The sequence below is a fragment of the Lactuca serriola genome, chromosome 7, assembly GCF_051521515.1.
Source record: "Lactuca serriola cultivar US96UC23 chromosome 7, Lser_US96UC23_V15, whole genome shotgun sequence".
NCBI classification, from domain to species: domain Eukaryota; kingdom Viridiplantae; phylum Streptophyta; class Magnoliopsida; order Asterales; family Asteraceae; genus Lactuca; species Lactuca serriola.
The window spans coordinates 148,544,326-148,557,709 of NC_136414.1; the positions used below are offsets into that span (position 1 = coordinate 148,544,326).

General features: G+C 37.6%; 1 protein-coding gene across 1 annotated transcript; it reads left to right on the forward strand.

Moving 5' to 3' along the window:
- The first annotated feature begins 238 nt into the window (after positions 1–238).
- On the forward strand, positions 239–1,905 carry LOC145062196 (uncharacterized). Its single transcript, XM_079009834.1, has one exon. The coding sequence runs from the start codon at positions 331–333 to the stop codon at positions 1,762–1,764; it is 1,434 nt and encodes a 477-aa protein (XP_078865960.1). The 5' UTR covers positions 239–330; the 3' UTR covers positions 1,765–1,905.
- The last annotated feature ends 11,479 nt before the right edge of the window (positions 1,906–13,384 follow it).

Here is a 13,384-nt window from a genome sequence, read left to right on the forward strand (position 1 = left end):
CTATATTTCAGAAAGTCCCACCTGGCAATAATATGGTTGGCAGTTTGCAGGAAAAGTCCCTATCCTAACTGGACCCCACCATTTCCAGCTAACCTTCCAAGCCATGCTACTCTCACCACTCCCAATTGAAGTCTTCAATATCACCCATCGCCACTTCACCATTTTCTCACAACTGTAACACAAACTTCCATACAACCACTGTCAATTTAAAAATCGACTAAAAATCCACTTTCTGCTCCTTAAAGTCTCTCTCAAATTGACAAAAACAAATTCAGACTTCAAACTCCTAAATATCTAAACCCCTATCCTCTCTTTCACTAACGTGCGCCGATGGAGAACTACTCCTACACCTCCTATGCGGAGTCCGGCGAGTCGTCGCCGCGGTCGCGTGATGTGGACTTTGAAAATCCTCAACCGTGGGAGGATCATCAGACGTCGGCGAGTGCAACGAACAACTATAAAGTGAAGGTGATGTGCAGCTATGGAGGTAAGATTCTTCCTAGGCCTCATGATAACCAGTTGTCTTATGTCGGTGGAGAGACGAAGATCTTAGCTGTTGATCGTTTAGTGAAATTTGGAGCTGTAATGGCGAAGTTAACCCAGTTGTGTGAACATGGAGAGGTGTGTTTAAAGTACCAGTTGCCAGGTGAAGATCTTGATGCGTTGATCACTGTTACCAATGACGATGATCTTGAACATATGATGCATGAGTATGATAGGTTGAACAGAGGTTCGTCTACTCCGGCAAGATTGAGGCTTTTTCTCTTTCCTGTTAGTGGTCAAAGTCCGGCGCTGACTCCGAATCATAGTTTCGGTTCGACTGATCAGGGGAGATCGGAACGGGAACGGTTTATGGATGCTTTGAATTCTGGTCATCTTCAGCCCACTACGCCACCGTCGGTGCCACAGCCACCGCCTCATGGTAATATCAATATGGAACTCATGTTCAGTTCCGAAATGCCACCGCCGCCACCTGTAGTGGCGTCAAGAACTCAGCAGGTTCATCAACAGGAGCAAGAATTTGTTGTTCAAGATGAACGTCGGATGGAATCTGATCAGATCCAGAAACATATCCACGATCTACAAAGATTGCGAATTGCAGAAGAGCAGCAACCGGGTCTTTACCGGAAACCAAGCGATGACAATCTCGCCGGCGCCGGTTACGGAGACTACTACGTCCCGAAAATGACCGAAAAGGTCGCTCCGACGACACAACCGGGAACTGTTCCATCTCCGGCGACTGGATACCAAATTTCCGGTGGATTTCCAGCATCAACGATTTCACAAGATCAACAACCCGTTTACATGATTCAAACTCCGGCGGGCATGTTTCACGCGCCGCCTCCGGTCAATCATGGGCAAGGTTACTACGTCCAGAGGATGCCAACTGACGTTTATCGAGACCAACAGATGTATAACGTTATGCCACCAGTACAACAGGTGGCGACGCAACAAACCACCGTGTCGACACAGGCACAGCAGCAGTTTCTACCACAGAAAGTGGCCACGTATACAGAAGGCTACCGGATGGTCCAGTCAACCGCCGCCGGGACAGATCATGGTTATACTCAGGTGGGGTATGAGAACGGCACTGGAAGGCAGATTTACTACACCAACCAGGGCACGGTGGTCGGACAACAGCAACAAGCCCAACAACCACAACAGCCATTGCAACCAACAGCACAACAGTATCAAGGAATGGTGGCGTTAAATCAAGAGGGTGGTGCTAAGGTTGCTCCGGTGAATATGAAAGAATTTATATAATTTTAAAGTATTATGTATGTAAGATGTAAGATTCCTAATGTTTCCTTGAGATTTTTCACATTGCATATGTTATATGTATGTAGTAGTCTTAACCCAAAACAATGATATTGTTTGTTTCAAAAATAAAATCTTTTTTTTTTATCTGGATTTACATAGCTTTTTTTTTCCTCTTTAAATCATCATCCCCCTTTAGCTCAAAATTTCCGTTCTTTCTAAATTTCATAAGTTGAGGGGACATACACCATGGATTCTGTTATTTAGACCCAAGATCATCAAGAAACTCAACAGCTTCTTTTAACTAGACTTTTCTATGTAAACTTCACATGAAACCCCATGGATTCAACTATTCAAGTTGGTGTTCACATCAACAAAGACATGTGCAACAAACACTGACTTGAAAACGGGACCAGACCAGCCAATTCAACCAGTCAAGAGAACCAATAAAAAAAACAAGTCAGGTTACCAATATTTTTAAAAACCAAAAACCGTTTGTTTTCAAAACTGTTAAAAACCAGCCGGTTTAACAAAATAACCGGTTCAACCGGCCTCGTTCAACCAACTAAAGCGCGAAATTATATAAAATTTCAGAAGGGGTCCAAGTTGAAAGGATACAAGAAGTTGAAAGCATACCAAGTTATAACCCTTGTTTCTTTATATATGCATAGTCGAGATCAAGTTTTATATCGAAGAGTCGATGTGGCATAAGTGAGATATTCCGAAAAGCAATTTTTTTAAAATCGATTCGAACCGGAACCGGGGACGAGAACGGTTCAATAACGACCGGTTTCTGCCAATTTTAAACTATATTGAATCAGACGATTTCTTCAAACACAGGGTTGAATCGTTGAGTTAGAACTGGTAAAAATCTGTTTGAACCAATTTATTAGACTTGTATAATTGGATTTCATTTTAACCCGTTAAAAACCAATTTATTTCCAAAGCAAATTGATCATTTTCGGAGTGTATACAACTCGAAGACTACACATCAGTGCCAGACGTAGGAAAATTCTTGGTTGAACAGGTGGTCGAACCAGTTGAACTAAAAAAGAATCACTAGACCCGTTCAACTAAGAAACCGATTTTTAAAACATTGTTTAAAAGTTCATCGTAGTACTCTCGCTTGGATACTTTCAACCCTAAAGAAAATCAAGAAACTTTTATACATGTGCGTGTGTGTGTGTGTGTATATATATATATATATATATATATATATATATATATATATATGGGTCTGATAATTGTCGACACGATCTGGGACACGACACGAGATAAACGGGTTTGGAATGAGTTTTTTCAACCCGCCAACTTGCTAACCTGCCAACTCGTTTATTAAACAGGTTATATATGAGTTTGTCAAAAAACATACAGGTTGACCCGCCAACCTGTTTAGAATTTTAATAAAAAAGTTATATATTTTTTAAATGTATTAAGTATTATTAGTAGGAATGTTGGATACTAGGATAAGATACCATTGTATTCATTATTGACATTTGTCGTTGCCCTCTTTTAAAGGAAAGAGAGTCGGACCACGAGAGGAGAGAATCGATAGAGGATAACTTAGGCAGCTGAACATCCCACAAATAGCTAACCGAGTCCTCAAGTCGATCAATTGATTGCACTGGAGAAAAAGATGATCAATAGATTCAATAGTATTAGAGCAGATGGGACAAAGAATGGAATCCATAGTAATCCCACGGAGCGAAAGATTTTCTCTAGTCGGAAGACTTCCAAACTGCAATCTCCAACTAAAAATATTTACCTTGATAGGCACCCAATTATTCAAACGAGTTTCAGGACCCCCTAAATGTAACATATGATTATCCAAAAAGCTCGGAGAGAAGAAACAGAAAAAGAATTTGAGACATCAATAGTCCATCCCAAACAATCAGGCGTGGATTGAAGAAGAACTCCCTGCATTAAGGAAATGAAAGTAGCCCATTGAGTCTCCTCAATACCCCTTCTTGGTGAACGCCTGAGACAATCTAAATTCCAACTGAGAAGCACCCTATTACGGACTGATAAGGATTTATGAAGATCTAGAGCATAAATCCTATGAAAAGAAGCAGCCAATTGGGTATCCCCCTTCCATACATCGTGCCAGAAGGAAGTTCTATTCCCATCACCAACTCTAATAGGACTAAGAGGCCTGAGATCTAGATCATGATTATGAAGCTGCGCAAGCATCCGAATAACACCATTCCAAGGACCAATTGAACCTCTTCTATGAGAGAAAGAGCCACAACCACCATCCGGACCATAAATAGCCTTTACAACTTTAACCCAAATCAAATCCAGATTATGAAAAAATCTTCATCGCGATTTATAGAGCAGAGCCCGATTAAAGGAATACAAACTACCAACACCAAGACCCTCATTCTTTTTTTGGGCTAAGACCTTGTCCCAGTGAACCCAATGCATGCGTCTCTCACCTATGTCAGCACCCAAAAAAAAACTAGCTCGAAGAGACTCCAAGGTGTTAAAAAAGGAGATCGGGACCATGAAGATAGACATTAAGTAGCTTCCAAGACTTCCAAGAACTAATTTGATCAAAGTTAGGCGTCCTCCAGAAGAAAGACAATTCGCTTTCCAACCCGAGAGCTTAGACTGAAAACGATCAACAACTGAGGACCAAGCAGTGATCCGAGACATGTTGTGGCCAACAGGAACTCCAAGATGAATAAAAGGACAAGAATCAGGAGCACACCTAACTTTACGCGCCGCCACCTCAACCTGAGCCAATGGAACTCCCACTCCAATCAACTTACTTTTTAGTAAGTTGATTTTTAGCCCCGAAGCTAGATAAAAGGACCGCAGGATACGAATGATTCGGGGGACATTAGCTGGGTCCCAATTCGATAGCAAAACAACATCATCGACACAAAATAGATGGGAGATATCAATCCCACTAATAGAAATACCTCGAAAGACATTAGCATTATGAGCTTTCCAAAGAGTGACATGAAGCCCTTCCATAACCAGGATGAATAAAAAAGGTGACAATGGATCACCTTGTCGTAGGCCAAATTGAATTTGAAATTCATCAGTAGGGGACCCTTTAACAAGAACCGAAGCCCTAGCAGATCTAAGAAGCTCCATGATCCAATCACACTACAGATTGCCAAAGCCCATAATCTGCATAATCTCCAAAAGATACTCCCACAAAACGAAATCAAAAGCCTTCTCAAAATCCACTTTGAAAATCATAAGGGGATTATTCGAGGACTTACTCCAAGCCACCACCTCATAAAAAAGAAATGGACCATCCAAGATTTGTCTACCCCTGACAAAAGCAGACTGCTCCAGACTAATAATAGAACCAATAACCTCCGCCAACCTATTAGCTAATAATTTACCAATTATTTAATATTGTCACCCTATTAGACTTAGACTAATAGGTCTAAAGTCTTTAATATGCTTAAGGTCTCGAACTTTAGTAATAACCGTAAAGAAAGAAGCATTACAACCTTTTGGGATCGAGCAATGGATGTGAAAATGTTGAATGAAAGCCACCAAATCATCAGAAATAAGATCCCAATATTTTTTCAAGAAACCAAAAGAAAAACCATCCGAGCCAGGAGCCCGATCGGAGCCACAATCCCAAACAGCCCTTTTAATCTCATCATGAGAAAAAGGAGCATGAAAGAGGAGAACTTGATCATCCGTGAGGGTATGAAACATACTAGGATCAGTAGTAGGACAATTTCCTATTTTCTTCAAGAAAAGATTTTTATAGTAACTTTGGAACTCCTTCTTAACCTTCCCAGGGTCATCCTCCCAAACACCATCGATCATGATACCCCTTATAGAAGTTTGACGTCGTTTCCGATTGATAGTACCACGAAAAAAACTAGAATTCTCATCCCCTTCAATGGCCCACTTAATTTTTGCTTTCTGTGCCAGGTCATTTCTAGAAAGATGATCTAAGTCCGTCAGTTCTTTAATAGCTAAAACTCTTTTTTCACGAAGAATAACACTACCACCATCAAGAATAAGAGAGGCATCACTCTCCTCAACTTTTTCTTGAAGAAGTTTCCTTTTGGTAATTAGACGGTCACGAGCAATAGAATTCCATAATCTTAAATTAGATTTGAGAAGTTGGAGCTTCTTCTTAAAAACAACCCAAGGATTATTGATCCCATTTGCAACAATATTGGAGTTCCAGGAATTATGAACCACATCATCAAAACTCTTAAGCTCAAACCAAGAATGGAATATGCGGAAGGGAGAAGGACCATAATCCCCCCAGTGCTCTAATAAGACAATAGACCGGTGGTCAGGTATATTTTTCTCCAGAACCAATCCCATAAGATGAGGAAAGCGCTGCAAAAGACCTTCAATGACCAAAAAACGATCCAGTTTAGAAAACTTGGATCCCTATTTGTTGCTCCACGTATACCGGGGCCCCCCATAGGAATATCAACTAAATCGGCCTGATCAATAAATTGATTAAAAAATCTAGCAGGAACATGTTGAAACTGAGAACCAAACCTTTCAGACTCGGTTCTGACTTCGTTAAAGTCCCCCATAAGCACACATTCTCCAGAGAAAGAAGCAATCAAGAGAGAGATTTCATCCCACAGTTGTATTTTACAATCGTCTTTTTGGGGAGCATAGACAGAAATAAGCAAAACATCCATGCTAAAGACAGCCCAAACCCCCTCCACCGCCACATACCAATCCGAGATGGTTACTTTATTATAAATAAAAATATTTGGGTCCCAGACAACCAGAATACCTCCAGAAGCACCATGAGAAGGAGAAAAAGCATGAGAGAATGCGAGGTTACCCCACGATGAGCGAAGAAGAGAAAGGTCTATTAGTTCCTTCTTCGTTTCTTGAATAGCTAGAAAATTTGTCTTATATTTGATACAAAGAGATTTTATCCACACCCGTTTCTCAAAAAAACCCGCTCCTTGGATATTAATAGATAGACAATTCATATCTAAATTTTATTAAATCCCTCCTCTTGAATAGTATTTTTCACGTGCCCAGAACAGCTATTCAAATTTAAACCAATACTCCCTCCCACAACAATTGTTTTTCGGGATTCAACCTTTATTGAGTCAGTGTTGAAAGAACCCTCTGAGAAAACGTCATTCTCTCTTTGATTGATATTTGAAAATCCAGGTGGATGAGATAGAGAATCATCCGTAGATGGGATGCTCGACATACGAATAAAACCATCGGAGAAACCAACCGGAGCTTGTTTGTTTGAGTTTTCTGTTTCATCTTGAAGAGTCCCTGGATTAACAGAATGAACACGAACAGTGGGGGCAGGTAATGTTGATTGCGAGTCAGTTGCTTCAGCAGGTTCTTCAGCTGCTGCAACAGGTTGTATAGTAGCGACGTTCAGAACAGCATCAGGGACTGGAACAGTTGGTGCACTGGCTGGGGGTTCGACAGCAGGTCTGGGGGCAACAGATAGATGAATCTGTGAAGCAGCAGGGAGCTTGAAGAACATCGATCAGCAGGAGAATGATGAAAAAAATTCCATTACTGAATTCCCTTTTTGCCCCTGAGGTCTCTCACTGTTATTATTGTATTTTTTGCCATTACCCCAGTAGTTAAATCCTTTATTAATATCATTGATGACCTCATCTTTTTTCATTTTTTCAATAGCATCATAAATACCTAAGGGATCCAATGAAACCTCATCATTCCTTTCTTCATTTTGTTCAGATTCTTGTAATTCACTCTCGGACAAATCATAAGCTGGAAAATCATGAACAAAGGATGGGGTCCACCCCAGAGCTTCTTTGACTCTAATCAAGTGTATAATCCCACCAACACGTACTTTGATCACTTCTGGAATGATAGATTGGATAATTGTAAGTATGCAGATTTGAACATTAGCACTTAAATTTATCTATGTTTATATCAATGTTTTAATTTTAACATGTTTCCATGAATGTTTTTAATTTTCATTTGCATCTAGAAATTATTCATATTTAATTGTTTATTTTATTTATGCAATCTAACCCACAAACCCAAATCTGTCCCACGGACCCATATTTAACCTACGAACCTGCCAACTTGTGAAACCATATAAATAAGTGGGTTCATGAACCTGACAACTTATGGTTTAGCTGTTCGGATGATTCAGATTCACATATTTATATTCCCTTGTATTCCAAGTTGGCAGGTTCGTGGGTCAGATATGAGTTTGTGGTTCAGATTTGGGTTTGTGGGTTAGATTGCATAAATAAAATAGATAATTAAATATGAATAATTTCTAGATGCAAATGGAAATATAAAACATTCATGGAAACATGTTCAAATTAAAACATTGATATAAACGTAGATAAATTCAAGTGCTAATGTTCAAATCTGCATACTTACAAGTATCCAATCTATCATTTTAGAAGTGATCAAAGTACGTGTTGGTGGGATTATACACTGGATTAGTGTCAAAGAAGCTCCAGGGTGGACCGCATCCTTTGTTCACGATTTTTCAGCTTATGACTTGGCCTAGAGTGAATTACAAGAATCTGAACAAAATGAAGAAAGGAATGATAAGGTTTCACTAGATCCCTTTGGTATTTATGATGCTATTGAAAAAATGAAAAAAAAAAAGTGATATTAATAAAGGATTTAATTTCTGGGGTAATGGCAAAAAATACAATAATAACAGTGAGAGACCTCAGGGGCAAAAAGGGAATTCAGTAATGGAAATGTTTTTCATCATTCTCCTGCTGATTGATGTGCTTCAAGTTCCCCTGCTGCTTCACAGATTCATCCATATGCTGCCTCCAGACCTGCTGTCGATCCCCCATCCAGTGCACCAACTGTTTCAGTCCCTGATGCTGTTCTGAACGTCGCTACTATACAACCTACTGCAACAGCTGAAGAACCTGCTGAAGCAACTGACTCGCAATCAGCATTACTTGCCCCCACTGTTCGTGTTCATTCTCTTAATCCTGGGACTCTTCAAGATGAAACATAAAACTCAAACAAACAAGATCCGGTTGGTTTCTCCGGTGGTTTCTCGAGTGATTATGAAATAAAACTGAATTATTATTTTTAATTAATCAATGAAAAATAAGATTACTTATAAAAAGCTAATAACTTTATAAAAATGAGATTAATCAATGAGACAAACAAGATTACTTATGGTTTAGTTGTTCGGATGATTCAAATTCACATATTTATATTCCCTTGTATTCTAGCTTAATTACATAGATGGTTTGGCAATAATGTGTCTTACAATTACCTATCGCAATATTAAATATCTAATATCACAAGTTTACAAAAGCGTATGTTGACTCAACTAATCATCTTAATTTTTAAACTACTTGACCTTTGAACACGTAGTGAATTTGCAATACAATATCTTAGTTGCATATCAAACACGAAAATAACATTCAACTTCAATTATTGTACAAACATAATTACTTGAAGAACAAAAAAATAATTAAAATTGATTTGAATAAAATTAATAATAAAAACATGTTCATACTTCATCCTAATATTCTACAACTTCCCCCAAGCAATCTCAAATAATTTAGCCTTATATCTCAATAATAAAACAAAAAAAGTTGTATAATTTATTGGGGGATATTAGGGTGATGGTGGAGAATCGGATTACTTATGGATCGTGTAAGTTCACTTTCCGAACTGATATTTTCACCTTATGCCTAGGTTATAGGAAACCCAATCTATGATAACCCAAAAGGATACTTGTGTATCTATGCATAGAAACACAATCCAAATCGCCAAATGAATTATGTGATTGTTGTAGAAGAAGAAGAGAGATCATAAGGGTTCTATACATCTCAAAAGAGGAGTCGTATATTTGCATTACAAATCAGGGTTTTATCTTCTAAGTTAGTTAGGAGAATCTTGAATTTAATGGCATAATCAACGGTTTCCAAAGCTGACAAGATTTGTCAATCTTACCATAATCACCCACTAGAATTTGATTTTTCCATAATAAAACTAATTCAAATTTTCGAAGACCTTTTGGGACCACTGCTAGGGCTCTGCCCCTTGGGCCCCACTAGAAGTGCTACCCTTAGGACCCTATAAGGGGCACGACCCCTTTGACCCCCGCCATTCTATCGTACTGGTTTATAATTTAATCTTATACATGCATGCACTCCACATTCAACATACATATAATATAGAGTACAAATAATAAGCCCCTTAGCTCACATGTTAGTTCCAGTTAGCCAAAATGCCTGGTGACACTAAAATCACCAACAATCCTCCTCCATTTTAGTGTAACATATGAACTAACATAAAATTATCTAAACAAACCAAACCAATACATAAATGAAAATGTCAAAACGATTGAATTCTCATATTATTATCAAACAATTCAAATATTAGAGAATCAGGGTGTTTTAAGAATTGAACCCTTCAACCCAACTGAATATCTGGAAGTAAAGTACATACTAGTTTATTGAACTTTCTAGCAAAATACAAATTGACACTATTATAAAGTCGTGTGTCCTACACCTCTCATGAATGTATCAAGGCCAAGTCCACAACCTCTTGAAATACGACTACACTTCACAATCGTGTAGGTAATTCATTTACTTCATGTATCTGAACATACATTTTATCAAAGGAATTATTAAGAAGTCTAACATCAGCATGGTCATATTAGAAGGGAATTAGGTGTCTCACCATTACAACATTAAATGGACTTTAATCTCATCCCAATAATAGACTTATGCACTAAGTCTCTTGTCAGACGTTTAGTCAAATTATCTGCCAAATTTTGTTGCGATTTCAAAAACTCTACCGAAATCACACCATTCATGATTAGTCCTCTAATCATTCTATGTCTAACACCTAAGTTTCTAGACTTGCCTTTATATTCTTGGTCGTAAGCCTTAGCCAAGGCGGCTGAATTATCACAAAGGATAGAGATGGGTGTTACCAGTTTTGACCTCAATGGAATATCATAGAGTAATTTCTTAGTCATTATGCTTCTTTACCAGCAGCAGCTAACGCAACAAACTCACATTCCATTTTCGAGTTTGTAATGCAAGATTTCTTCTTGGAAGCCTAGGAAATGACAACTTCCTCAAGCAAGAACACCCAACCAGTTGTTGAGGAATGGTCATCTATATTGTTATCCAACTTGCATCTGAATAGACTTCTAAGACCGAAGGACTTCCCAAGTAACTCAATCCATAATCCATGGTTCCCTTGAGATACTTAAACACTCTATTGACCGCTTTCCAATGTTGAGCACTAGGATTACTATTGTATCTGTTCAATCTTCCTACACCATAACCCATATCAGGCTTGGTACTTATCATTACATACATCAAGCTACCAAGACCCTTAGAATATTATAATTGTGAAATAGGAATGCCAATGTTAGGCATTAATTTCACACTTGAATCCATAGGAGTGCTCACAGGAGAACAATTACTGCAATTGAACTGTTTGATAATTTTCTCAACATAATGACTTTGAGTCATTACTAAGACCTTTTTCACCCTCTTAATCCTTATACCATGAATTATATCAACCTCTCTTAAGTCCTTCATGGAGAATTTAGATGACAACAACTGCTTTGTTTCATTTATTTGATCTTGGTTGGTACCAAAAATCAACATGGCATTTGCATACAAGTAAATGATCACTCCTGCACCAGTAGCATCATTAAATATACTATAAACACATTTGTCACATTGGCTTAACTTGAAAATAGAGGAAAAATATCCTCATAAAACTTTTGATGCCATTGTTTGGATGCTTGTTCCAACCCATACAAAGATTTTACCACTTTACATTCCATATGCTCTTTACCGGGAATAACGAAACCTACTGGTTACTTCATGTAAACTTCTTAATAAACTTCACCATTTAAAAAGGTTGTTTTGACATCCATTTGATGGATAATTAGATTGTGGATATTTTCCATGGAAATTAACAATCTAATGGTAGAAAAACACGCAACCGAAGCACACGTGTCAGAATAGTCAACACAAGGTTTTTGCCTAAAACCTTGAATGACTAACTAGGCTTTGAACTTATCAATAGTCCCATTTAAATTTATTTTATTTTTTAATATCCATTTGCAACCAAGTAGTTTAGAACTTGGAGGAAAATCAGACAACACCCAAGTGTTGTTCTCAAGAATTCATGACATTTCATCGTCAATTACCTCCTTCCAAAAGACAAAATCTTGAGACTACATGGCCTATTGATATGTCTTAGTGTCATCCTCAATATTATAGAAATAAGAGTATTCAAGACTAATTTCATTCCTTGAACCTTCCACCAAATGCAGTTAGAAGTCAGAACCGAAATCCTTTGCAATTCTGCCTCTTTTTCTTCTACGAAGCTCTTGTGTTTCTTGTACAACAACACCATCTTAAATTTCTATATTTTTAACTTCATTAGTGCCAAAATTCATATCCTTAGGCCTTTGAATCGATAAAAAACACATCTCATAAAAAATTATATCCCGTGACTCGATAACGATGTTAATCAATACCGAATCATTAGATTCTATTATATATAACCTATATCCCTTGGAATGTTCAACATATCCAATGAATATGTAATTTATTCCAAGTTCTCTCAAATTTTTTATTTTGGGCTCGGCGAGTTTTACAACTGCCCGACATCCCCAAACCCAAAATAATTCAAATTTGGCTTTTTCTTGAACCAAAGTCATATGAGATTCTTTTATTCTTTTTATTTGGAACCCTATTCAGGAAATAGAAGGTCGTTAACATGGCATCTCCCCAAAATCCCTCACTCAATCCCGAGTAACAAAGCATCAAGTTTACCATTTCCTTTAAAACTCGATTTTTGCGTTCGACGATTCCATTTTTTTGGGGTGAGTATGGTGTTGTGGTTTCATGAATGATACCTACTGATTGGAAGTACATGGGATCCATATATTCACCTCCCCTATGAGTTCTAAGACATTAAACCGGATTGACTAATTGTAATCCCACCTCGGTTTTGTATATTTTGAACATTTCCAATGCTTCTTTTTTAGTATTAAGCAAATAAACATAGCAAAACCGAGTATATACATCAATGAATGTGATCAAATAATTTTTATTTCCCAAGGATGGAGTAGAGTGGAAATCAAACAAATCACTGTGTATAAGTTCCAAAATATCTATCATTCTCGAAACATTTGGAAAGGGTTGTTTTGTAACTTCTATAAGAATGCATGTTTTACATTTTTCTAGATTCTTGTCAAATGATGGAATTAGACCATCTTTTACCATTTCATGCATCCTTCTAAAATTGACATGAACCAATATATCATGCCAAAGCATAGAGTCATCAATTTTAGAAAAAAATGTGACATCCCCATTTTTACAGCCAGAAAAGACCGATTTGTTTATGCTTATTAAATCAGAGTATTCTGTTAAAAAGATTTATAATGCGGTATTGATCCCAAAAACATGATAATAATATTACCAATTTTTTTTGAAGAAATGTTTTTTATTTATAAAAGTCGGGATGCCATCATCAATATAAAAATATAAGCATAAACGGATACTTACAAATCTCAATATACCAACGGTCTACATCTTCTTGAGTCTCTCATATATCATTATCCGAGTATCTTTATTTAATAACCTGTGATTCAAATAAACTGAGTGGGTCAGGTTGCGAAACTTGGTGAGCACATAGG

Excerpts from the sequence above, each read along its gene's own strand:
- LOC145062196 (XM_079009834.1), top strand. The coding sequence starts at position 331 with ATGGAGAACTACTCCTACACCTCCTATGCGGAGTCCGGCGAGTCGTCG.